This window comes from Cariama cristata, unplaced genomic scaffold, assembly GCF_000690535.1.
Source record: "Cariama cristata isolate BGI_N322 unplaced genomic scaffold, ASM69053v1 scaffold4142, whole genome shotgun sequence".
In the NCBI taxonomy this organism is placed as follows: domain Eukaryota; kingdom Metazoa; phylum Chordata; class Aves; order Cariamiformes; family Cariamidae; genus Cariama; species Cariama cristata.
In genome coordinates, this window is record NW_009601936.1 from 1,257 (window position 1) to 27,010 (window position 25,754).

Below are 25,754 nucleotides of genomic sequence, written 5' to 3' on the forward strand. Positions count from 1 at the left end.
CTGGTATACCCTGGGCATGCAGACTGTATCCGCTATTCTCAGAAAAACGAAATTCCTTCTGTTTGTCTCAGTTTGGGGGCTGTATCACTTATTTTAGGTATTTAAGTAATTTCTCCTGTGTAGATTTCCTTCTCCCTAGTATTTATGCTATTAATCTTCAAGAGACCTTGCAGGAAAGATGGGCATATGGGCCCCCCCCAGGGTAGACTTGTTTCAGTCATTGCTGCTACAACATCATCTTGGGAGGAAGGAGAGAGCAGGGAGCCTCCCCAGCCGCACATCCTGCAGGAGAGCGATGCTCGCCGAGGTCCCCAGGCCCATCCTGCTCTGGCAGCTGAGCACCTAACGCCACTTATGCCTGCCCTCCATGTACCTCAGAAAAAGAACCATGCCTCAGCACAGGACTGCGAGCCCACGGGGTTGTAGCTGCCCTGTTTTGCAGAAGGGGGTTTTCTAAGTGATGTCCCACAGAAAAGGGAAACTACGTCCTCTGCCATCTCTGGAAGCCTTTCACCTGCAGGGTGTGGGACTGGCAGCAGGTAACGGCAACCCTGTCCTGTCCCTCTGCAGAACCAGCACACCGGGAAGTGCTTCCAGTACTGACAAAGACAGAAATCACCTAGCTTTTTCACATAGAGGGGAAAAAAAAATTGTAAAAAAGGGGGAAAAAAAAGTTGTAAAAAGAGAAAAAAAAAGAAAAAAAATCCACCAACACTCTTCTTTAAAAGAAATTTGCCCTTCTTCAAAAAGGAAAAGACATCCGTTTTCTTTGGAGAAGGAGACTTATTTGCAGAACGTGTCTGTTTTCTCCCTGGCTTCAAGGAGAAGGTCGTCACCACATGTGTTCAGGTTCTGCTTTCCCTGTAAGGCCAAAGATGGTGTTGCCACAGCACCTTTGGCTTCACCTTACCCAGCACAGGGCAGAATAAGACCAAAATACTGCAGCAGGTGTAGTCCCTGTCCTCCAGGGCCAGATGCATTTTCAAAGGTGGCATCTACACTTCATGGCATGTCCAACGGCCCATTTCCCAGTGCTGCACTTTGGTCGAAGCACCGGGCCAGGCAATGCCTGGGCACCCTCTTCCCATCTGTCCTGGGTGCCTCTGGTGCAGCACCTGGGGAAAATTCCTTGAACACATTTACCACCAAGTGCAGACACTATGGTAGGATCAGAGGTCTTCTAGGATCACTGGGTCATTCTGTCTGGCCTCGTGTGCCTCCCGGATGACCCATTTAGATCCTGCTTCCCAAAATTCCAGTAAATGGAGGAGGGCAGCTCCATCCTGGTCCCAGTTCTGGGGATCAGCTTAACCCTGGTGCAGAAAAAAGGCACAACCAGGATTCCATGTGCCACCTCAGAGCAGGGTTCCCATCCCCACTTCTTGCCTCTGAGCAAAATAAATGGCACAATCAAAGAAAATCAGCACAATTATGCTGTTACCCAGTGCTGTAAGTGTTCCTGGTTCTGCTGAAGTCCCGAGAGGTGCAAAGATTCCACAGAGGTCATTTTGGGACAAAAACCACTGGGGCTGGGAGGGTACAGAGGGTACGCCCTTGCATCAGGCCGTACCACAAGGCTGACAGATCCTGAAGGAAGAAGCCACATAGAATCATAGAATCATGATGGTTGGAAGAGATCTCAAAGATCATCAAGTCCAACCGTATACCTGATGCCACCATGCCCACTAAACCATGTCTCGAAGTGCCACATCTAAACGTTTTTTTGAACACCTCCAGGGATGGTGACTCCACCACCTCCCTGGGGAGTCTGTTCCAATGCCTAACGACTCTGACAGTGAAGAAGTTCTTTCTAATGTCGAGCCTGAACCTCCTCTGGCACAACTTGAGACCATTTCCTCTTGTCCTGTCACTAGTTACCAGGGAGAAGAGACCGACCCCCACCTCACTACACCCTCCTTTCAGGTCGTTGTAGAGGGTGATCAGGTCTCCCCTCAGCCTCCTCTTCTCCAGACTAAACAACCCCAGCTCCCTCAGCCGCTCCTCGTAAGGCTTTTTCTCCAGGCCCTTTACCAGCTTTGTCACTCTTCTCTGGACACGCTCCAGCAGCTCCATGTCCTTCTTGTAGTGAGGGGCCCAAAACTGAACACCATCTCAGTCCTTCCCCTCATCAGCAGATGTTTGCTTTAGAAAGTCTATGATAGAGAAGGGCTGGAGCAGGGACCACCAAGCAGAACATTTCTCCTGAGCACCAGAACTTGCCACCCAACTGGCTTGATCATGGCAGGGGGGTAAACCCTATGATGATAGTGTCCCGGAGACCAGACCCCTCCCATTCATTTCTGCCCGATGCCCCTCATCACTGTCATGAGCCAAAAAGATGCCAAAAAGGGGAAACCACCTGGGAGGGAAAAAGCCCACCTTGCACACTCCCCTCCTGTCTGAACACCCACTTTGCCATGTACACACAACCAAGAGCCTCAATGGCCCAAAGTAGCACCTGAGCACACAAGTGACCCGCAAAAGCAGCCAAAAAAAATCAGTTTTCAGCCCATTCCCAGGCACACAACAAAGTCAAGTCTGTGGGAGCCAGCGTGACATAAAATAAGGCTAACCCATGCAACCTCTGCTTCGCAAGTCGTAAATCTGGAGTGGAATTTCTCTCCCTTTTCTTCTTGGTAAGCGTTTCCCTTCTGTGGCTGTCGGATGCAATTCGAGGCCAGGCTGCCATCATCTCAGGTTGGGATTTGGGTGGGAAGGGGAGGGAGCTAATCCTTTTTTCATCACATTAAATTAAACTATAAACTATACTTTTTAATTCCTTCTAATTAAATTTCTCACTGGCAAAGGGAAATATTATTTCTTCGTATTTTTTCACAAAACAAGGCAGCAAGTGTTTTAGAAGAGGTGTGCCTCGGTGGTGCAGGCACCTATCCAGGGCATCGTGGGGCGTGCCTGGGGTTCTCCGATAGACGAAGATCACTCCACCGCTGGCAGCTCCCGAGACCATCACACGTACTACGTACTAGACTGACTCACCTCCACACGTGCATTCAGACTCCAGGAAGAGAGAAGAATGCAAATTCAGCCGAGATAGGGTCCAGCCATCTAAAATACGCAAGGTCCCAGTGTTAGCCCACCCCCTCGGACTCTCCTGGCAGAGAAGGATGCATTCCCCAAAACTCCCAAAACACCCAAGCAGCCCTGAAGTTGCTGGGTTTTACGCAGCCATGGTCCTGCCCTTCTCTTCTGCAATGTCAGGCTGCAGTCGTTGCCTCCTCAGTGGATGGATTCAAGGTGCTTTGGGGAAAAAAAAAAAAAAAATTAAAAATCACGGGGTTTTTTAATTTTTAAAGCAAAGTTGTTTGAGAGCCCAGTTTCAATTAGCTTTCGATAGGCTGCATCCTCTAAATCATGTAGGGGCTGGCTGGCTTGCAAATGCCAGGCTTTTCTCTACTGACACAGAAATACACCTAGAGCTTTGCAATACTAAAGCATTTTAAAGTAAGTGGCATTTTCCCCTTTACATTCCAAGATGTGCTCATGGGAAGTAACCCAATAGGCAGGAGACCGTCTCCGAAGCCTCTGAACTATTCTGGCTTCACGAAGGAAGAAATCCAATACAGCAAATTGCAGCGAGGAGCCAGCTGAAAGTGAGGGCAGGCAACGAAGGAAGCAACGTCTCCCTCTCTCAGTCCTCCTGGCTTAAGCCAGCAGAAGTTTCCATCTTGTTTCCATCATCATGGAAACAGCAAGAAGCAGTTTCCATCCGCTCTTCAGATCCCCAGCAGCACAGCAACCTGGTATTACTGAGCCAGACCAGAGGGAGCTACAGCAAGATCAGGCACCATCTCAATGGCATGGAGAAACCCCGATCCGACTCCGACTCGAGGACATGTGCATCGCGGCTGGGGTGGAGGTGGTATGTCCTGGGTTCCACACACGTGATCAGGAATTTCAGATTTCAAGGCAAAAAGAGTGATGTTGGTGTTCCTTTTGCCCAAGCTGGGTGAGGATAATGAGACATGAACAGTGGTAGAACTGTCTTCCCAGGTCAGCAGGCAGCCTGGAGCCACGGTTCGGGAAGAAACAACCCACACAGCATTTACCTCTGAGGCTGACACACAAAACTGCCGCGCCAGTTCTGGCAACAGCTGCTTGTATGCAAAATCGTTAATTCCACATCTACGTGCCTCCAAGCAGGACCATGTCCCATCAGGACCAAACCAAGAGTGAGCTCTGTCCCCAAGCAAGCTGGTTGAATTAGAGAAGCTGTCTTCATCTGGAAAGTACCAGTGGGGAGTGAAAATTTGGGGGAGAAGGGGTGTGTGGAGCCTGTTACCCCAGAGCATCTACCTTTGTGATGGGTAAGGAACCCTGGCAGATAGCCTCCATGAGATGGAAGAGCCACCTGATCTTGTAGCTAAGGCGCAGGGTCCGAGACTGAAGGACTCAAACTCGGGTGGGCGAGACAAATCTCACAACTTCTGACATTGGCAAAGTAAACAGCCGTACCCGAGCTTTCTTGCCCAAGGCTACACAACGCAGAAAAATGGGCTTTTCTAGGGAGCCCTGTTTTTGAGCTCAGCCTGACAATGAGGTGAATTGAAGAACGTTCAAGAAATGGGCCGAATCTAGAAGCAGCTTAGATGGCCAGCACATTTGGACTCAGGACACCTGGCACTGGTGTCTCTGGAATCAAGGTGTGAGGTCGCAGGTGAGCACGGGGTCCCTCACAACCACAGTTGGACCCTCTGGTACCTAAACTCTGTCCGAGTCCCATTTCACACACCTCAGCCCTTCAGCCTTCCTTTCCCCTGCACTGTTGAACAAAGAACTAAGCCTCTTCCATTCCCACCCTAAGGAACAGTCTCCAACACCCAGAGCACTCACTGATGTCCTCAGATGGAGACCTCTGAGCTCACCCCACCATCCCCTTCCAGCCTCCTCTGCCCCTGGACCTGAGTCCTCCTGACCTAGGGAGGTCCTGCCACCCCACCGGTGTCCCTCGCTGGTTCGCCACTACATTTCGGGATCCTGCCAACAGCTCTACCTTTTCAGCAATTTCTCAATATTCCCCAGCTCTAACCCAGAGGGGCTGGCGGCCACCTCCCGACCTGCACAAGAGAGGAATGTCAGGCACGTCGTGAAATACAAGTCCTGCTTCCCAGAACTGTCAGGCTCCATTAGCACCAGAGGGACCTGACAATGTAAGGGTTTTAAACCCCAAACCACCGCGCTAGCAAAGTTTCCCTTGCTCATGAACCACCCACAAGCTGAAACACAAGCCCAAGGCACAGGCAAAGCGTCGCGTGCAAGAGAGACGCAGGCAGACGTGCGCACACAGACGTTCTTCCCTACCCATTTTCAGAGAGGCTCCTTTCCCCTTCGTGAGGCGCAGTTGTTTTATTTCCTTTTTCGGCGCTGCATCCTGAACCTGCCTTTCAAATTAAACCAAGCCTCAGCTCCAAGACACTCGCTTTGTCCCATCATACTGGAAAACAAAGCAAACCTAGACAGAGAGCCACCTAAGACTGCGGGAGACGTTAGACATGTTGTTAAACCCTAACACTAACCGATTCTTGTTTAAGAATGCAGAAAGCATAAGAAAATGGGTGCATGAAGATGCCAGAAGTCATCCCTAAGGTCTCCTAGGAACCAAATCAACGCCTCCAAGCCCCAGGCTTGTATGAGCCCTAGGTTTTCCAGCCCGACTCAGGGGACAGTCACTCCTAACGCAAGGACAGATGAATGCATGGGTCACGTCACCATGTGAAGAGTAGGCAGTAGATGAGGAGAGGGGGTCTGGTGAAGGGAACAAATCTCCCTGTGCTTTTAAAGGGTGGCTTCCAGCAGTGCCAACAGCAGCACCGAGGGACCAGGGGCTCATGGGGTCGAACACTGTCTAAGCAGGGGTCTGAGCAATCCGACCTAACCCTGTATTTTTCGACACAAGTATTTAAAGAGAGAAGGGAGGGAGCATCCAACCTGCTCCAAAGTTATATATTGACCACGCGGGCTTTCACCATCAGTTCTGGGCTCTGGGGATTCTGGTGGACATCCTGAAAGTCTTTTCCTTCGTGTGCTGAGAGCCGGGATGCAGTGGACAAGCTCCAACCCTGGGTGAGAGGCAATGCATGGTAGGAGAGGGTGGCAACGTAGGGCTGGGTCGCTGCAGGAGTCCTGCCTCTCTGGACCCGACCCACAATATTGCTTCACCATTTAAGTTCATGTATTGAAATAAAAAAATCGAAGTCACAATTCAAAAGGAAAGACCATACTGTCATATGCTGCTAAGAACAGATCAGAATATTTCTCCTATTCTTTCACAAGTCCCCTGCTTCCTCTTTATCCCCACCAAAACCCCATGCAGCAAAGCATCCTGCCCCTCAAAATGTCTGTATTTAACCTACTAAATTACTCACGCTATTTGGTGATGATCCGTTTGGTAGGATTTCCGAGATCCAGATACCAGAAAAAGAAAATAATAAGAATAAAAAAAAAAAAAAAAAACAAAACCAAAAAGCCACAACCGCAAAACCCCAAACAACCAAACAAAAAACCCAAACAAAAAAACCACAGATACACCAATCAAAGAAGGAAAAAAAAAAAAAAACCCAAAAAAAAGACACTAGCACTTCATACAGAATCCAAACAACATGGGAGGAGAAGATGTGCTCATGCATTACAAGAATCTTGAGAAAACAGCCTTGCAGGGGACCTAAAGCCTTCTGTGCTCAGGGCAGTGTCATCTAGTTGTGTCTACGCTAATATGCTTTGCAGATTTAGGAAGAAGTAAAGCTGGACCCTAACGTGCAGTACACTCGAGGTCATTAGGAAAACAGTACAGACATCTGCAGTTAACTAAAAAAATCAGTGGAATTATTCACGTACCAAAAGTTACAGGAACACGCATTTGGGAGGAAACAGGTACTTAAATTAATCCTTTCCAAATGAACATATGCAATAAAAATGGAATTAACACCTGTGCAGATAAAATACTTCTGCTCCCTTACATGGTGATGCTCGTATTGCATTTTCAGTTGTTCCCAGTAAGATTCCTGATCACTCTGAAAACATGACATCATCTCTGCAACGGCGCAAAGAACTGCAAGTTACACAAGGCTTTACTTCTTGATCTTGTGGCATTGTTTTGTAGACAATTTTCTCTGTTAATAACAAACAGGATTCAGGAACCTTCTGACCTGCAACAGTTTGGAACACTTTTTTTTAAGGGAGCAAAAGAATTATCTAATACCCATGTTTCGTGACAGTGTGTTCAAATTAACCGCAGTGGAAATGAGGAGGAGATGTAGAGAGAAGTGGCTCAGAAACTGTGCTCAAACAGGTCAGGGAGGGGAAAAAGGGCTGTGAAGACCTGGTAAGCGAGTAACGACAGTTCACATCTAAACAAACAAGTTATTTTAATAGCTCTGCAACTTGAACATTCAAAGGAATATATCATTTTATCCTGGGCAATATCAACATCTAAAGAGCAATGCCATAATGGGATTTTATACACTTTTTAGATATAAAATGTTTAGGGACCAGAAGTCTAAACAAGGCATATCTTAGTTTTCTCTCCCATTTTATTTTTATTTGGTAGGAATGTCAGTCAGTCCAAAGGCTTTTTTTTTTTTTTCCTTCCCTCCCCTCCCTCTTCTTCACCTCCTTGAAGTGGGATTTATGCTAAGAACCATCCTCCGGATTTTTTCTTCATTCTTTAAAATATTAGCTTTTACAGCACAGATCTTGTCTTGCTGGTCTTTAATCAACTGTTCCAGTTCAGCCAGATCAGCTTTTAATGGTTCTACAGCACTGTCTGTGATGCTGAAAGAGACACAAAGAGCGTAATGTTATTGGAAACATTATGCTGCTTCAGGTTCCTTAAGCCTCCAAGAAAGTACATTCAATACCTGAAAGCCTGCAAAGTACTTTAAGTTGTGCCCACCCTTCCTGAAAGAAAGTTTAGAATAAGAAGCACAAAGGCAAAGCTAACATGAACAGAGGAGAATATTGTGCAAGAGAGATCACCCACAATTCAACTGTCACTTCTTGGCTGATCTAGCTTTTTTGGCTCAAACTGGTTGCTTTGCAGTTATTTCACCCCGCACTACGCATACATCAAGGACGTCTTTCATTTTACCCAGACAAAAGCTGCAACCATCTGGCCCAGGGATGAAGCAGCACTGGATTCTGTGGGGACAGAACACAACCAGGACCAGAGAAGCTGTGGATGCCCCATCCCTGGAAGCGTTCAAGGTCAGGATGGATGAGGCTTTGAGCAACCTGGTCTGGTGGAAGGTGTCCCTGCCCATGGCAGGGAGGGTTGGAACGAGATCATCTTCAAGATCCCTTCCAACCCAAACCATTCTGTGATTTTAAGGAAACCCACCTTTTACAGGAGCCCCTGGGTACACAGTAACAGTTGTTCCTCTGGGCCTCACCACAAGAGCTTAAATGAGAGAAGCACGTGGCAGAGCGGGATAAATATACCTGCTTGTGGAGGTTGCTGGCCTGCTACCAGCTATTTCCTACAATAAACCAGCAAGCCAGCAGCAAGACACCAGCAGCACCAAGCTGCAGCAGGTAGACATCTGAGAAGAGGTAAGGTATATGAAAATTCACCCATCGCTGGCTGCTGACAAGGGCAGGCAATCCCACACTAATAGGAAATTTAATAAATCCTATGCTAATAAACCGCAAGCACACCGATGCATCTCAAGTGAAAGGGGACTGTTTGGCTTTAAAATAAATGTGCCCCCTTCCATAACGCTTTGCTGATCTTCAGGAACGCTGATCAGCCAGGGAAATGACAGGCCAAACCAGCCTGCTGTCATTCCGAATTACCCAGTCACTTTGAGGACTCATTAGCTAAAGTCCCCATCTCAAAATCATTTAGCTTTCCCCTCCTTTCTACCACATTAGCATAAATCACAAAAAGCATCGCTAGAATCTGCACTAACGTTTCCCCAACGGGATCCTTCAATTGTCTTTCACAGAAGCAAAGAAAACAAAGACACGCATCCAAATTCCAGTACATATGGGAAGCATTGTCTTCATCACGTCTGATACTCCGTAATTCCTTCCTGAAGGATTGGACATGCCTTAGCACTACACCGACCTGATTAGGATCTCGTACGAAACCTTGTGAAGTGCAGGGATACGCTACGGCAGTCTTGGCTCCTGAAAGGGAACCAAGTGGCTCTGCTGAGGGGATGCTGGCCTGCCTGCAGTCTTGCACGAAACAGCGGGCCATCGTAAACCTTGGTTTGACGTCAATCCGCAAACCAAATCAGCCGAGCAGTTCCTTCTTCCCTCTTCCCCCTCTCCTTCTGCACCACTGGCAAGGAGACAGTCTTGCCCTTGGTATGCTTTGCCTGGGAACTCAGGGGACGTACGAAGCCAGCGAAGCATGTACGGTGACCGCGCTGGGAAACCAGTCGAAGGATAAAAGACTTGTTTGGCAAGGCCAGAGTGGATCCACTGAGTAAGCACGTGCCTGGAGGAAGGCTTGAGACTTGCTCCATGTCACTAGGTGTGCAAAAGCGAGTGCCTCAGTTTCTCCAACTTTAAAATCTTTAACCTATTCAACTTGTTTAATCTATTCATCAACGCCCTGGATAAAGGGACGGAGCGTACCCTCAGCAAGTTCGCTGATGATACCAAACTGGGAGGAGTGGCTGATACACCAAACGGCTGTGCTGCCGTTCAGCGAGACCTGGACAGGCTGGAGAGCTGGGTGGAGAGGAACCTGATGAAGTTCAACAAGGGCAAGTGTAGGGTCCTGCACCTCGGGAAGAATAACCCCATGCACTGGTACAGGCTGAGGGTTGACCTGCTGGAGAGCAGCTTGGCAGAGAAGGGCCTGGGAGTCCTGGAGGACAAGAAATTGCCCATAAGCCAGCAATGTGCCCTCGTGGCTAAGAATGCCAAGGGTACCTTGGGGTGCATGAGGAACAGTGTGGCCAGCAGGTCGAGGGAGGTTGTCCTCCCCCTCTGCTCTGCCCTGGTGAGGTCACATCTGGAGTGCTGTGTCCAGTTCTGGGCTCCTCAGTTCAAAAAAGACAAGGAACTACTGGAGAGAGTCCAGTGGAGGGCAACGAAGATGATGAGGGCACTGGAGCATCTCCCTTGTGAGGAAAGGCTGAGGGAGCTGGGTCTGTTCAGCCTGGAGAAGAGAAGGCTGAAAGGGGATCTCATCAATGCTTATAAACACCTTAAGGGTGGGTGTCAAGAGGATGGGGCCAGACTCTTTTCAGTGGTGCCCAGCGACAGGTTAAGGGGCAACGGGCACAGACTGAAACTTGGGAAGTTCCACCTGAACATGAGGAAGAACTTCTGTACTGTGAGGGTGGCCGAGCCCTGGCACAGGCTGCCCAGAGAGGCTGTGGAGTCTCCTTCTCTGGAGATATTCAAAACACACCTGGATGCGATCCTGTGCAACCTGCTGTAGGTGACCCTGCTTTGGCAGGGGGGTTGGACTGGGTGATCTCCAGAGGTCCCTGCCAACCCTGATGATTCTGTGATTCTGTGAAAATAAAGCCAAATACCATTTCCCTTCTCTTTGCAGGGGTGGTGCATTCTGAGGCCAACCAGAGTTTTAAAGCCTGTCAAGGTTTTGGGACAGAAGGTGCTATGTAAGTGCAAGGAATTAACATCATCACACTTTACATGTGAACCAAAGCCCTAATTCCCACCCCAGCCAGTGGACTAAGCCAGCAGCTGTAAATTTCCAAAATTTAACGCATTACTACCTACCAAGATAGGACTTAGCTAAGAATACCACCCATACTTGCTTCATGTGCGTGAATGAAGCACATCGATTCAGGGAGCAGCAAATCTATCTAGGTTGATTGTGAATCCAAGAAGATCGATATGTAGTTCATGTTTAAGATCAGAGGACACACAACTGGAAGGGACATTCTGTTTTCAAGGAGCATAAGACACATTGATAAGAAAAGTAAGGGCAAAGAAACTGTTTCTAGGCTCAACGACCTTGTTTCTATTCTGCACGTCACCTTCACTCTCCTGGCTTTCCCACGTTGTTTTTTAACCTAGCACAGACAACAACTGTTTTTACCACCACTGCAGAACACGCTGAATTCAATGGCACAAAGAGAGCAGGCTGTGATTTAGGAATCCACTCCCAGTCTCGATTAAAAGTCTACTTTGCTTACGAAGCTCTTCCTCCATTGCTCCTTATATATTTGTGAGAAGGAGAAAACAAATCAAGCCCTCTCATATCACACAAACATTTGCATCTCTGCTGTCAGGTAAACCATATGAAATTGAGCTGAAAGGACCTTAAGACTTTAACACTTCAAAAACCAATTCAGGCTGCCAAAAAAATATCCCCAAACCACAAAAATGACTGATGACAAATTTGCTTTGAAAAAATGAGTAAAACTCTCCTCTCTCCTAAAAACAGAAATCTGTCTCGAGAGATAAATCAGCTTACCCTGACCACACTCACCTTTGCTCTTTCTGTAGAGCTTCTGCATGCTGTCTGTTCTCGTGCCGCCACATCTGCAACTCGTTCTTCATGGCATCCATGTCTTCTTGAATGTAATCCATGATCCTGCCAAGGGTAAGGGCACTCCGGCACAGAGTCTGAATAGAGACCTGAAACTTCTCAATTTCTTTGGCTACCAAGTCTCTCTCTTTCTTCCGAGCTGCTTCCGACACCAAGGGCTTCTCCTAATAGAAAGGATGAATAAGAAGCAAAGCATCAAAACTAGGGAAAAAGGTTGTTGCACATGAGGTGTTGAATGAAGGATGTTTTGGAGACTGCTAACTGTGAAGTATCTGGAGAAATGTTTATGACGGTCTGCAATGAAAGAGAAGAAGTGAAGTAATAGTCTCGAAATAGATGAGCAGAACACGAGTAGAACACCACTGCTACAGAGGACTGCTACAAAACTGTGCGATAGCATCAGCAATATTAAACTGCTTTTCAGATCACAAGTGCACAAAAGGAAAATGAGTATTTGATCCCATAAATGATCCCACCGATGTTCTCATTCTCGACATGATCGTTCCCAAAGCAGTGGGTGTAGTGTGGGGGAAACCTCCTTCACATTCAGTCATGGTTTACTTCAACCTAGTTCTATGGATTGAAAGGGAAATTTCTATGGCTTTGAGCAACCTGGTCTGGTGGAAGATGCCCCTGCCCAAGGGGGTTGGAACTAGATGATCTTTAAGGTCCCTTCCAACCCAAACCATTCTATGATTGGACCTGCTTGCCCCGGTGTTTTGCTGCTACTTGGGAGCTACAGTGGATGCTGAAGGGCTCAGCCTCCTTCTAGTTCTCTACATCGGTCCCTTCAAGATGCTTCTCTCTCTCCACTGGATCTGGATTTCCAGCTCCCAATGCTGGTCCTAATAATAGCACTTCACGCTGCACGGCTAAAATAGACGGCGGTTACTCCGTGCCTTGTACTTCTGTTAACAGTGGTTGTAAAATCATGCAGGCTGCAGATGTGGCCTTAATAAACTCCACTACTCAAAAATAATTTGGTCTTGTGCACACTTCCCTCATGTGCAGCCAGCAGAGTCTCTGCGGTCAATCTCCTGAAGCCTCCTAGCTTACTGCAAGTCAAATACAGAGAAAGCGTTTGCTAAAGCAGCAAAGTCACGAAGAGCGAAAGGATGCCGTCAAAAGAGCAAAGTGATGCCACGTTACTAACATGCTGTAATAACCTTATTCCAGGAAAGCCTTCCTTGACAACAACAATCGCCGTTAAAGAAAAGTCCGCTGGGTTTTTTTTCTCCCCCATCAAGAAAAAAACAACCTAATTTTTCTTTCTTTCCAAGAGCCCTACAGGTCAAATTCCCAAACCGAGTTTTTCATTAAGACACACAAAGCTTTAAGTAAAGTTTATTTAAAGTCATTTTGGTCATTTAAGGTATGCCGGAAAACTAGAAAGGTCTTTCTCTACCACCCCAACCACAGGATCACCCAATTCCTAAGCACAGTTCTAGCGGCTATACAAACACAAGAGGTGGCAGCGTGTTCCTCTCGCATGCTGGGACACCAAATCTACCGCGCTGTCCCCTCCTGCCCTCCTACCCAAATTGGCCTGTCTTCCTGTGCGAGCTGTGGGCTGTTTGTTCAGCTGTCTTTGGAGGCAGCAGGGACCACTGCCAAACACATTTCAGCAGCCCTCGGCTTTCTGATGAACTCAGATATACACGTATATACACTTTATTATTTTATTTCTTTTTTTAGAAAAATACTTCTAAAGATTTGAAGGCTGAGATTTACTTACATCTGATGCTTGTGTTTTACCACACACGCAGTGCATGAAAACTGTGGGACTTCTGAGTTTACCGCGATTTTATAATGTTAAAGTGGTTTAATTAGGAACCGGGCTGAAGTGACAAATGCTGCTGAACTTGTGACCTTTGCTTCCTAAGCCAATTCATGAGTGCTGGCTAAACTGTTAAAAATAACACTCTTCTTAATTCCTTCTTGCTCGACCCATACCTCTCTCACAGAAGCAGGTGTTTCATTATACTACATTACATAAAAGACATTATTTAGATACTTTCTGGGGCCATCCATGTGTTTGCTATCCTTTACGACGCAAAGATGAAAGCGCTGCTTCTTGATCCATTTCATCCCCCGAGAGCTGGTGAGCACCCCTGTTCTGAGCACAGCTGCTTAGCGTTGAGCAGACCTTCTCCCCTGGGTCTCCTCCTTGGCCAACCTCTAAGCTCAATGGCCAACCGTGTTCCCATCCGTGTCGTTCAGCATCTCTCCCTGTTGACCTCACAGGTCCCTAGAGAAGAGAGCTTTAGCCCGGGTGTCCCTGAAGGCACAGATCACAGGAGAGGGTCCTGCACCCCAGCCGTTTATTTACTAGGGCTCAGCACACATCTCAGGTTGACAACAGTTTCTCTCCTGGAAATATTTTTTTTCCCCACCACCTTGCTGCAGCTACTAAAGATGTATGAACAGATCTGCACTCTCACAGTCTTTCAAAACCCCTTGCTCTCCATTCTAACTCTGTTTTCCTAGTCCTTGCTACATGATGTGCTCCACCAAAGCCACAGGGAAGGCTTAATCCACGGCACCATACTTTCCACGTGTAATTGGGAAGTTACCCATAAAGACAATCACCTTCAGCTCAGCAGCAGAGTAGAGCTGAATCAGATCCCGAAATCCCATTGATTTCTTTTTCTTCTCCTAAGCGTACCAAACCCTTACCACTTTCCTCCCCGTCATCCATTATAAGAAGCCGCAGCCAAGAGATAAGGAATTTGTTTCAAATACAGCTATCTCGGAAGCGAGAAGACTCAGCCAGTCTGTTATCTGCGGATATAGTTGGGTCTGTGAAAACCTGAAGAATGCTCCATTTTTATTTTCCAAACGCAGAGTTCAATGTTTTACGTTCTTGGAACGCTAGCGTGACCTCCCTGGCAGTCCAAGCAGCCACGCTTCTCAACACCAGCAAGTATGGTACAAAAATAAGGAATAAAAAAAGAAGTGAAAATCCCACAATTCAGTAAACAAGCAAACCAGAACTGTATACTTTAAAACACAGGTCCAGCTAACAGTTTGAAATATTCCATGCTAAAATACACAGCTGCTTGAAAAGCTCTAGTGGAAATAAAACACCGTGGAATATTTTCTATGAATCAGGAAGACGCCCTTGAAGCATATCGGCAAATATTCAAAAATAATTTTAGTGGCCCTGTAACTCCAGCATACTCTTTGTGTAGTTCAGTTCTTCAAAACTGACATAAAAAGGACAAAATATTATCCCATCCAAACTCATTTCAAGTACTGAAAGCTACTACCACTAAAAATCTATTAAATACTATTTGGACTTAAACAGGTACATCAATAGGCTTGTTAAAAAAACCCGTGTCTTGGAAACACATACTATGTGATATCAAAGTGGTGTAAGAACATGCAACAGTTTTTTAGTGTATCTCTCTAAAGGAGAAGCACTTAAATTTCAAGCTCCCAAGAAAAAAATTCCCAACACCTGAAGATGCAGTAGCCCAACTGGCACACCGTTGCCCCTCCACACACAAGTTAAAAAATAATTATCAATTCTTTCTTTCCTTTCACTAATACCTGTACTACCAAGAATACCACATCACATTTCCTGCAGTCTACAGAAAGTCGAGCTCAGGACAGAGAATTATCACCGCGAACACTCAAGCTTTGCCACCTATTGCCGATTGTAAGTAATTAAGGGGGGAGAAATAAGCCACGCCGTCTGTTCTCAGTTTCATAGTTACACTTACGGGTTAAAATCTATGTGGGACACTCTTTTAAACCACTAAGAATTATGGCAGATGGTTTATTACAACAGGCAACGTGGGTGGTAAGAGTCCTGAATGCCACCTTTGCTCATTTTGCACAAACATGTAACAGGATATATTCAGTTTTAAGAAAAAATGCCAGAATCAGAATTGTTCCAATCTATTTAATTAGCCCATACACCTCAATGAACTCTCCTTTCACAAAAGCCCAAGAATCCATAAATTATCCCCATATAAAAGACTGTATCACTTCTGTAGGCCCAACACGCTTCCTTTCCTTCGTGTTTTTCATAAGGCACCAAGATAAATGTTTATTTTGGATTCCCGGGGAAAAAGTCTGCCTTTCCCATTACCTCAACATGAGCAGAACACAACGTGGACTCGGATGCAGGAACCTGAGAAATTAAAAAGCAGGAATTTTCTTTTTCATCAATAAAAGGGAAATAATCAACAGGGCTCCAGAAACCACCAGAACTTACTTGTGTTTAATTTACCCCCGCTAAAACAATTAGTATAAATATTGCAGTGCGCACAGCTCGGTAAAAAAGGATCGTTCGCAAGACATCCATTTCCGATAGCTGGGCTGTTGAGGGCATTTGAAGTGCCCGACATCTACTAAGCAAGAGAGGCGATAAGATATTTTTGTTTCCCCCCAGTTTGAAAAGTTTATTTCTAGAAGCAGTATTTGCTTCCTTTTATACAGCTTCTCCTTTGTTTCCATTTTTTTAATTAACAGTTTTTAAACATGAATCAAATTAGAATAAACATCCATCAAGCACTTAATAGTTTCTACAGCCCCTTTTAACTATTGTATTATGTCCCGTTATGAAAACAGACCCGAGTAATCATAGTTTTATTGAGCTATACCATTTCCCCCCTACCTCTTTCTATAGGACAGGACAGAAACTTCATTTTGGACAAGTAATTTTGATACATTCAATGCCAAACCAACAAGGTGGGGTTTTTTTATTGTACAAAATATTTTTTTGATCATAAAGGGTGTTTTCTTTTCCTGGTTTTTACAGAGTCTGCATTTTAAGTAGATTGTAACTATCCACTAGGGATCACCATAAGAAACTCTTTCACAGAAACACAGGGAAAAACAGTAAATGTTAAATCATTTCAAATGAACAGGATGCTTTTTCTGCTTCTGCCAGGTACCGAGTTCAGTAACAGGCCAAGGAATCGGAGACACAATGTTCTTTACCATTAGATTTACCAGTTTGTCTGACCTGCTTCTGAGTTGGAAGGCACCAAAAGAAAAAGAAATTTTTCCTTTTTTCTTTTTTTTTTTTGAGGGGTGGGGTGGGGGGGTTTTCCCCCCAGTTCACATTTGATACCTCTAAAAAGAGCTGGACTTTTCAGCCGTACATAAACAGCCCACCTCAGCCCCCAGAGCCAGTCTGCTTTACTTCACATTCAGTCCGTGTTGGGGAGAAGTCAGTTCATAAAACTTCGCGTATTTGGTGCGATATTCAGCACGCTAAGCCGAATCCTATGAGTCTGATCACACACATGCCAAGAGGCAACTCTAGCAGATGAGTATTGATACCCAGCAGATGAGTAACGATAGCAGATAGTATTAATTCAGCCATAACGGCATATTGGGTACCAGTCCTGCCCAGCTTTCCTTTTCTGCTCACACTGCTGAAACTCCGGACCCACGACCTCCTTCTTTTGAAAAAGCAGCCTCTTTCCTGTTCAAAAAGAATTTCCAATAAACCTGTTCCATGTGTTAAACAACTGCTTTCACACCAGTCTACGCCCCAGCCAAATCCACTGATAAAGCTTCTTGAAATACGTGAAAGTCACCTGTACCGTGTCCTACAACACAGCGCTGCTACGCAGCCGATGCACTGCGTCCTCTCCCAGTGATGGAAATCACAGCCGTCTCGCTGCATTTTTATATGTCCTTTCTGTCGAACGTATCCATCTGCCGTCTCCTGTTGTATTTATACTGTACCCACAGGAGAGAAGGTTTTGCGGTTTTGTGCGCAAAGGCGGCAGCGCAGGAGCCGTGATAGCAGGAATATCACAAAGAGAGACAAAAATCCCGTTCCTGTGTTCACAGCTTGTAACACGATTGCTTGGGGAGCACAGAGGTTTTTTTTCTGAGAGTTGGTAGTGGTGTAACAAGGACACTCGAGCCTACCCTCAATTCAATTTAAGCTCTGGTGGTGTTTGTCCATAACCAGACTGCTGGCTATGGTTCTTACTTGTGAGGACTTGCATGCCTGCACCAAAAATTTCTCACTGCCGCATTATTCAGATCACTGCGTTAACGTCACGTCGGCATGACCAGAGTTGTCACACAAAGATGAAAGCCCTTCTGCAGGTAACTCCTATTAAATTTTACTGTCAGCATTTCTTATGACATGTTAAGCTGGCAGGATGCTGAGAAGCTGTGGTCTTGAATGGTGAGCCTCTTCAAAAAATTTAAATGGTGGGACATATGAATACATCTGGTTAACATGACACGGTCCTAATTGCATTGACTGGAGGGGACACCCGATGTCGTGCAGGTGATGGATTAACGTAAAAACCCATGACCTGAAGAACTTTAAACAAACAGAATCAGCAATGATTGTATTTGTCCTAAGCTCAGAAGTACATACTTCATTTATCACATTTGTAATTAAAGTTAATATTATCCAGGTGCTAAGCTATTTCGTATCACTTGTTCCTCGCAGAAACCTCAAAGCTGCTTCTTTTCTGAAGCCCGTGAACTGTATTTGGTAGTGCAAAGATGGGAAATCTGTGATCCCACTTGCTTAAACTATTTAATAACCTGCCTACATTCTCCACACATCAAATAAATGAAGTGGAATACAAAATGTAACATCTGTTTCTTCCTCTGTTTAACATTAGAGGGTTAGATTCTAAACAAATACATTTAGGAAGTCTTTTTAGGAATTTGTTAGGCTGAACACAGCTAATCAAGGCAGCAAAAATCTTGTGTATTTGCAGGCTGACCTCGTTGTTTGACCTGAAAATTTTGTATATTATTTTAAGTTTCTGCACATGCAAAACCTAGATGATGAAAGTCCCAGTCTTCTTTCCTTTTTTTCTTTATTAAAATTTCTTCAACAGCAAATGCACGTTCGGGAAACGCAGCACAGAAAAGGTTTCAGAGGAATGCTTTTAACACAAATAAACGCTCCTCGGCAATCAGCAGTTAGAAGTAAAGGTGTGAAACCTCCCCAAGAGCTCACCAGTGTTACACTTGGATTAAGTACTAATTCACCAACTTCACCTAATTTCTAGTTGATTAATCCACAATAAATCAGGCAATGATCATTTTTTTGCTGAAGTATTAGCCAAAGGTTCCAGCACTCGGGACTAGAAACAGGTTTTTTTTCTCCCTTCATTTTCCCAACTGGCAGAAGAACAAGGCTTTAAAGACTAATGAATATAACTGGAAAACATTTCATTTATTTTGTCTGTATTGAATAGTTTAACAAAACGAGGGAAGAGGAACATTCTTACTGACAGACACAAGGATAACCGTCATTGCATCAGACGTGATTTCCCAAAGCAACTATTCTTTCAAATTTTCACTGGACTTTTGGTTACCTTACTCCAAAATACAGAAGTACAATTACGTTTTACTCTCCAATGCATAATATGTTTTGGAATACAGTTGCATACTGATGCAGGAGATATTTCTTCTGGAGAGTTTGATGGAAAACAAATTAAATAAAAGAGCTGACAGGCTAGAGAGAAATGGTCAAATCCCAGACTGATACTGCTTCCCAGCAGACTGCAGAGTTAGACCTGGCACAAAACCTAGGGCCATTTGAACACAGCACACTGGCCAGGGTTCACTGACCCATTCTCGCGGTCCCATCACCATAACACGACGTGGTTCCACCCGCCTGCCTAGACCACTTGGCAGGAATAAACCACTTGAAACTCTTCCTTCTTTTTTAATTACTTTTGCTGCGTCTCTCCAAAGAGATTCCACAGACCAGTAACTAGTCCTCCCAAAACTGCCGGTCTAGTCTCGCAAGAAAAAAAAATCTTGCGGGATGTTAGGAACATCCCGCAGAGGTGAAACAAGCTCGTGATACTCGGCCGACATGAGCACACCTCTACCTGCTACCCTCTGTGTATCTCATCCCTGAAATATTCCCAGAGGCAACGCCACGTTGGAAATGTATTTTTTACTTTCACTGTCTCCTGCATCACAGCGTCTCCATCCTCTAAAATAAATTCCCAGGATTCAGTAACGTCTCCAGCTCATGTTTTCTGAACTACATCCGTCAAGTCCCAGTCACTAACACCAAGCATTTGGAATCATCTTTTCCATTGATTTTTTTTTTCCCTCTGCTGTCAGGAAAACTACGCTTCTTTCTGGATCGCAACGCCTTCAACAACATAATTTGAAAAGCAGTAGCAGCAAAGAAACCTACTGCAGTAGCAGCCAGCTGCTTGGATATGAGATCAGATGATATTCCAGGAGCTTAGCGTTGTATGCAAGTTTTCACGTGATGGACTAGGAAGTCAGCATGTTTTTTTCCAGAATTAGTTGTCTATTATCAGTGCCGCTAACACAGATCAGTGCTTCAAAAGATGCAACAAAAGACAAACAAGGACTGAATGAATGTTTTAGGGATCGAAAACGGGCAACGGCACTCAATGGTTATTGTAGGAGGACACAATTGTCCACGTGCATTTAAAAAAATCTAAGGGGTTAAAAGGGAATTGTTTTAGTTAGTTACTCTTATTCAGAAAAAAAAAAAAAAGAAAATTTAGCACAAACACCAGAGGAAGCTTCCAGAGCATGAAATCCGTGCGAATTTGTAAACCCTCCCCAATTATCCCTTTCCGTGTCCAGTGCTTAAGCTGACAGGACTCAACACCAAACAGTGCAGCCTACAGTGCAGTTATTTACTGGCAGAAGACATTATTAAATGAACTACTAACAGCGTCCCCAAACTTAGTCTCCAGACTAACGATTCAACAGCACCACCTAGTTATAAACCCAGGAACGGGAACAGCCCGACCTCTTGTTCTCCCAAGTGCCAGCTCAACACCAATTCCAGTAAGGAGCTTTAGAGCTACCGCATAAACAGACTGATATCAACTTTTAACCCTTCTTTTCGCTGAACAGTTATATGAAAGACAGAACTTACTCAAGCCGGCAAATTTGCGCATCAGATATCTTCATTAGAAATAGCCAACGGTGTTTCAGTACACAGACACTACAAGCCGCGCGTTTATAGTAAGCGGTATGTAATTCCCCAAGCTGGATAAAGCTGTAACTATTCCTAATGGATTATGAGCAGGAAACTAAAGGTGTTTTCCTGTTTTAAGGAGGATTCATCTTCTTCATTAACCTCAGCCCTTGCAATATGTGAAAGGAATTTTCTTCCAGGCAAACATACCTGGATCTCAGACAGTCCCAAATTTCAGAGAGGAAGATACTCCCCTAAGAGTCTGATCTGCCATCCCAACTTTCTCAGCTTGCTGGGGAAGAAATGAAAAGGCTGGTCTGTGCAGCAGCATAATCCATTACCACTAAACGTGAAAGCATATGGGAGTATCTCTTTCTAAGAGGAAAGAATTGTTGATTTTACCCTCCCAAAATTCCGATTCTAAAAGTTAACACTCTGTCACTTTTCCTGCAGATTGTAGAGGTGATTATAAAAGTCATACAAAAGTCATACAAGTTCTAGATAAGACCAGGTTTTTAAAACAGTCTACTGTCTATCATGGTTTTAGTCCCTCCGGGAGATTTTTTGTTCTGCTATACACTTTGCTCATAACCTATCACAGTATCATTACTCATTGCCAAATTACTATAGCTAATAAAGCCAAAAGAGGCAGTCAAGGGGTCAAGGCTTCAAAAGTCACTACGAATTTCAGACAGCTATTTGAAAGACCTTGATGTGCTGTGAAAAGCTGGACTCTTGAGGTCCGAGTTGCAGCATCTTAAAACAGTATGCCAAACTATAGACCACTCCTGAAAAAGAATATAGGTAGTCAAAACCTACAATACTGAATTAACATTAAAAAAAAAAAAAAAGAGAAGATGTCATTGGAACTGAAGATTTAAGAGTTCACGAAAACACTTGCCTTTCCAAAACATTACGTTCCTGACTGTATTTTTATAACAGCACTCTGCAATGCATTCCTCAGTGCCCCCTCACCAGCACATCAAACTAGCTTAGTGATTTAGAAACTTTCCAAAGGGCCAACAGATCAGAAAAGTCCATCTAAATGCTCTGCCTTTTGTTTCTCGTAACATGCAAGGCTGAAAAAGCAAGAGCTCTCCGGTCATGACAGGAAGACACTTAAATCAGGGGGGTCCAACCTTTTCCTTTCGGTTTGTGATCACTGCCAGACCCTTTCTAGACCCTTTATAAGTGATCAAAACAAAAAAACAACAAAAAAAAACCCCAGCAAAACCAAAAACTACTTTCCCTTTCCCAACTACTGATTGTGGGAGGAAAAAAAAAAAAAAAAAATCAAATAAAATCACTTCACAGATTCAGACCTGAATGCTGGCGTGCGCTAGGATATTACTAGGGAAACATTTGGTGAAACAAAAATACTTTATATGGTTAACTGCACCAGAGATTTTTTTTTTTTTTTAGACAATGATAATGATTGCTGGGCAATAGGATACTGCTCTTCAAATGCCCAGAAGACAAATAAAATTGAAACAATAATGGTGCAGCTGTACAAATGCACAGCGTGTTCTACTACATCTAGGGCAAGGCTGAAATCAGCAGATTTTGTTCTGGAAAACAAAAGAATAGGCTACAGAAGGCTCCCTGAAAAATTGTACTGAAATATTGAAAAAAAACCCCGAACCACAAAAATGAAAGGTGAGAAACAGAGAGCACTACACAGAGAAGGTAACAACATCTGACAGACTAATGGAGAAAAGCAGCAGCGTAACGCATCAAGGAGGAAAGCTTGATCATAAATGGAAAAAACACATTTAAGGCAGAGAAAAAGGTCACGATTACAATATTTAATATCCAGAGTTCTTTGAAGGCCATTACCATCTTACCCTCTCTGTCGTCGTTGATGATTTCTGTGATGCCTCGTAATCTTTCTTTGTTTCTAGGATTCTTTTTACAAGCCCACCTGTTGAAAAAAGAGTGTATTTCTCAGCACTAAACTGTTGTTTTAAATATTCAGATAATAAAATCAAAACCAACGGCTTAATTTTTTTTTAAAACATAAACAATTTTTAGGGCAACATGAACACCATTCTATTACGTATTTTCATTACTGAGATACAAGGTATTTGTTATTTGATCTATTTTCTCCAGTGTCCTCTAAATCAAACTGTATCATCAGTATCATTTACTGAATGACTCTTGGTACAGAACCAGGTCCTTGAGCTGTATTAACACCAAAGCTTTTCCTTTGCACCCTTCTTTTGGAAGAATTCCCGAACTGCACGATAAGTATATAGATAGATGTTCCTTTGTGAGGAATTTTTGGATGCAAATAAGTCTGTCTGCCTAAATCACATCCAATGTAACCATAACGGAAGCCCCTGAATCAGAGATCTGAGGCCAGGAGTAAGCATAAATGTCGTCAAGAACCGGTCCATCAATTTTTCTAAAATCTTTTCTATAACTTGCCTTGCACAGCCGATCGCATCTCATATCTCAGAGCTGAAAAGCTGTACCTGACACTGTAAGAAACATTAATTTATGAGTTTTATGCAGAATTTTAAATCCTGCTGACATTAAAGATGTATAGAAAATCTGTACTTAACATCAGTTACAAATCCAGCTGCACAAGTAAACAAGACTGCATTTGGTAAATAATTTCTGGTTTTCTTGCAAAAGTCGCAAGCTCCTACCCTCAGGAGTTTTTTTGCTGCTTTATTCAGCATTTTAAGTGTTCAGCATTTGGTTTAAACCCGTGGTTTTGTTCTATATATATATATAAAAATACATGTAAAAGCAAACATACCATGCTTTTGATCCTCAATCTGCTCCACTTCTGGCTCCTACACATGCAGGAAGACAGCTTTAGTTGCCAAAAGTTAGCATTGCTATAATATACAACTACTCAAAAATATTCAGCTAGAAGCTACTTAAACAAGTAAGTTACAAACAAAGTAAGGGGAAAAGGTTCTAAAAGTTGCAACATGAACAGACCATTTCCATATCTGGCATTGCTGGCAGCGGCAGTGCTGCCTCCACCACAAATTCATCATCGTCATCATCAGAAATCTGCTGGTCTCTGATCACGTTTGAGACTGTTTTACCGCTACCACTCCTGTAAGAGACACAATGAAAATGAAAACTTATTAAATCTGTCCAGACCTATTAAAAGGTACCCAGAACAGAAGAGACAGCAGTACCCTCCCTTCTTCCCATAACATAAAGCAGCACCAACTAAAAGCACATCAAATTCTGCCGTTTTCATTCACTGCCCAACTCTGAAAACAGTTAGCCATCCTTCTCTCGCAAAAGGACGTACTATTTTTCCTTCTAAACACACTACTTCAGTGACTGGCACTTATCAGACACCAAGTAAGCCATTTTGTCCGTAGTTTCAAATAGCTGTTTCAGCCTTTTTTGAACATAGGCTATTCTCTGTGTGTCCTACAGATCTCTTCTAGTGGTAGTTTCGATTCACGTTCTAGGGTTATCGGTTTCAGAGTTCCCAAAGGCAAAAAAATTAAATCATATTTTTGAACTTCCAGATGTGACTACCCACCCTAACTTTTAAATAATGCACTGGGTTTGCAGAAACGATAAAACAAATAAAGCAGGCTTGAATTTTCCAGTCTGAAACAAGGAGCAGGGAGGTGATCCATCTTAAAGCCGTTCAGTGGCAGGTGAGGCACAGAAGAACTGAGAACAGCGTGGCACAAGAGTTAGAAACATCTGCTCTGCACCTCTCACATCCTTACCTTTCTGGAAGTAAGACCTCTGCGCTTTCTTGACGTTTTATTCGGGGCGGCGCTGGTCTTGCACTGCCAGGACGGGGAATACGTCTGCAATAACAAAGACGTTTTTTCATTTATACTATAAAAGGAAGCCTCACATGTCCTCCAAAGGAACAGCCATGTATGCACACGTGAGCCGAGTAAATCAGTCAATGCCGAACAACACTGGAAACATCCCCAATATACAATCTGGTATCGCAACATTTGCTATCCTAGTAGGAGTCTAGGAAAATCTAGAAAATGTGTCCTAAACCAAAAAAACCCCTACGATTCCACGTAAAGCCACTTCTCGATTTGTCTCGCTAAAAAAATAACCTCGATACAGAACAGTTATTTACCATTAATGACTAATTTTGCATTAACAATATACACCGCAATGTAAAGGGAAAAAAATTCTTTTCACAAGTGATATAATTACACAAGCCTTCCCTGGGCAAAGAAAAAGTAAACTGGGATTTAAAAGGCAAGTTCACCTTATCCGTAACATCGTACTTACGAAATGCACGTATGTAACACAATGTTCTTCTCATTAGACTCTCCACACGTCCCTCATATTTTAATAACATTACATCGAAGCACTTTATGGATTAAGAAAATAAGTCTGAAACACTTCACAACGTTAAAGTTTTCTTTATAGAAGTTAATGAAAGCAAATAAAGGGAAACCACACGTGGGATAATATTTATTATTTGGTACCACTAGCAGAGACGTACTGCTCTGAGTTTCCTTGCTGTTTTCAAACGGACTGACTGTATGACCTCCAGACACATCATCGTTTGATTCAAACAGAATAAAGGATAGGAACAAACCTTTGGATAGGCTGAGGTGGAAGATCATTAGGTACTTCACCATTTTCAGATAGCGCAGGCTTTTCAGGAGCCACGTTCTCCGCTGCTTCTTCTTCTATTGAACAACACAAGCATACAATTTTGGCTTAGCTGGCAAGGCAACTCTGACTTTTCTTACGACAGTATTTTGAATCTTATCAGCGCTATGCTTGAATGTATGCAGCTGAAAGACATCACATGACAAACTTTTAAAATTAGAAATAAAATCCTATAAGCTTATATAAAAGTTAGATATCTTGTGAACTGCCAGTTTTTAAACATCTCGGAGCATTCACAATTCAAAAGGGCCACCGAAAAAACATTTAAAACGTCTTTATTTTTTATTTGTTTCTTAATATTGTGAAATTCCCTTCTCTGTGAAAATGACATCACCTCACTCAATTCTTCCATAGTTGCACGGTAACATTCGCAATATTTCAAGCTGCTCATTATACAAAATCATAAGAGAAAAAACCGTATTAAAAAACCCCTATATTCTCCATGTTGGGTTTTTTTTAAACCTTTCTTTTGTTTACCTTAACTTCTTATTTTCCTCTACTGGTATTCTTAGTTGACCCAGATTTGAGCAGGGGGTTGGACTGGCTGACCTCCACCTGTCCATCCCTTTCAACATCAAGGCTTCTATGATTCGAGGATGAGGGCTTCTTCTGTAATCCCACCATATCTACGCTCTCCATAGGGTTGACCCCATTTGCAATTTAAATTGCAAATTTAAATTTAAATTGGACAGAACCAGTTTAACC

General features: G+C 43.9%; 1 protein-coding gene across 1 annotated transcript in view; it reads right to left on the reverse strand.

The window, feature by feature from the left end:
• Positions 1-7,518: 7,518 nt before the first annotated feature.
• The window catches only part of TRAF3IP1 (TNF receptor-associated factor 3 interacting protein 1), a gene marked incomplete at its 5' end in the record, with an annotated part of 41,742 nt that continues 23,506 nt past the window's right edge, over positions 7,519-25,754 (reverse strand). Inside the window, 7 exons of the mRNA XM_009710627.1 lie at positions 7,519-7,788; positions 11,435-11,658; positions 22,259-22,335; positions 23,179-23,215; positions 23,367-23,487; positions 24,128-24,211; positions 24,973-25,063. Coding sequence (XP_009708929.1) covers positions 7,623-7,788; positions 11,435-11,658; positions 22,259-22,335; positions 23,179-23,215; positions 23,367-23,487; positions 24,128-24,211; positions 24,973-25,063 — 800 coding nt within the window. The remainder of the gene's footprint in view (positions 7,789-11,434; positions 11,659-22,258; positions 22,336-23,178; positions 23,216-23,366; positions 23,488-24,127; positions 24,212-24,972; positions 25,064-25,754) is intronic.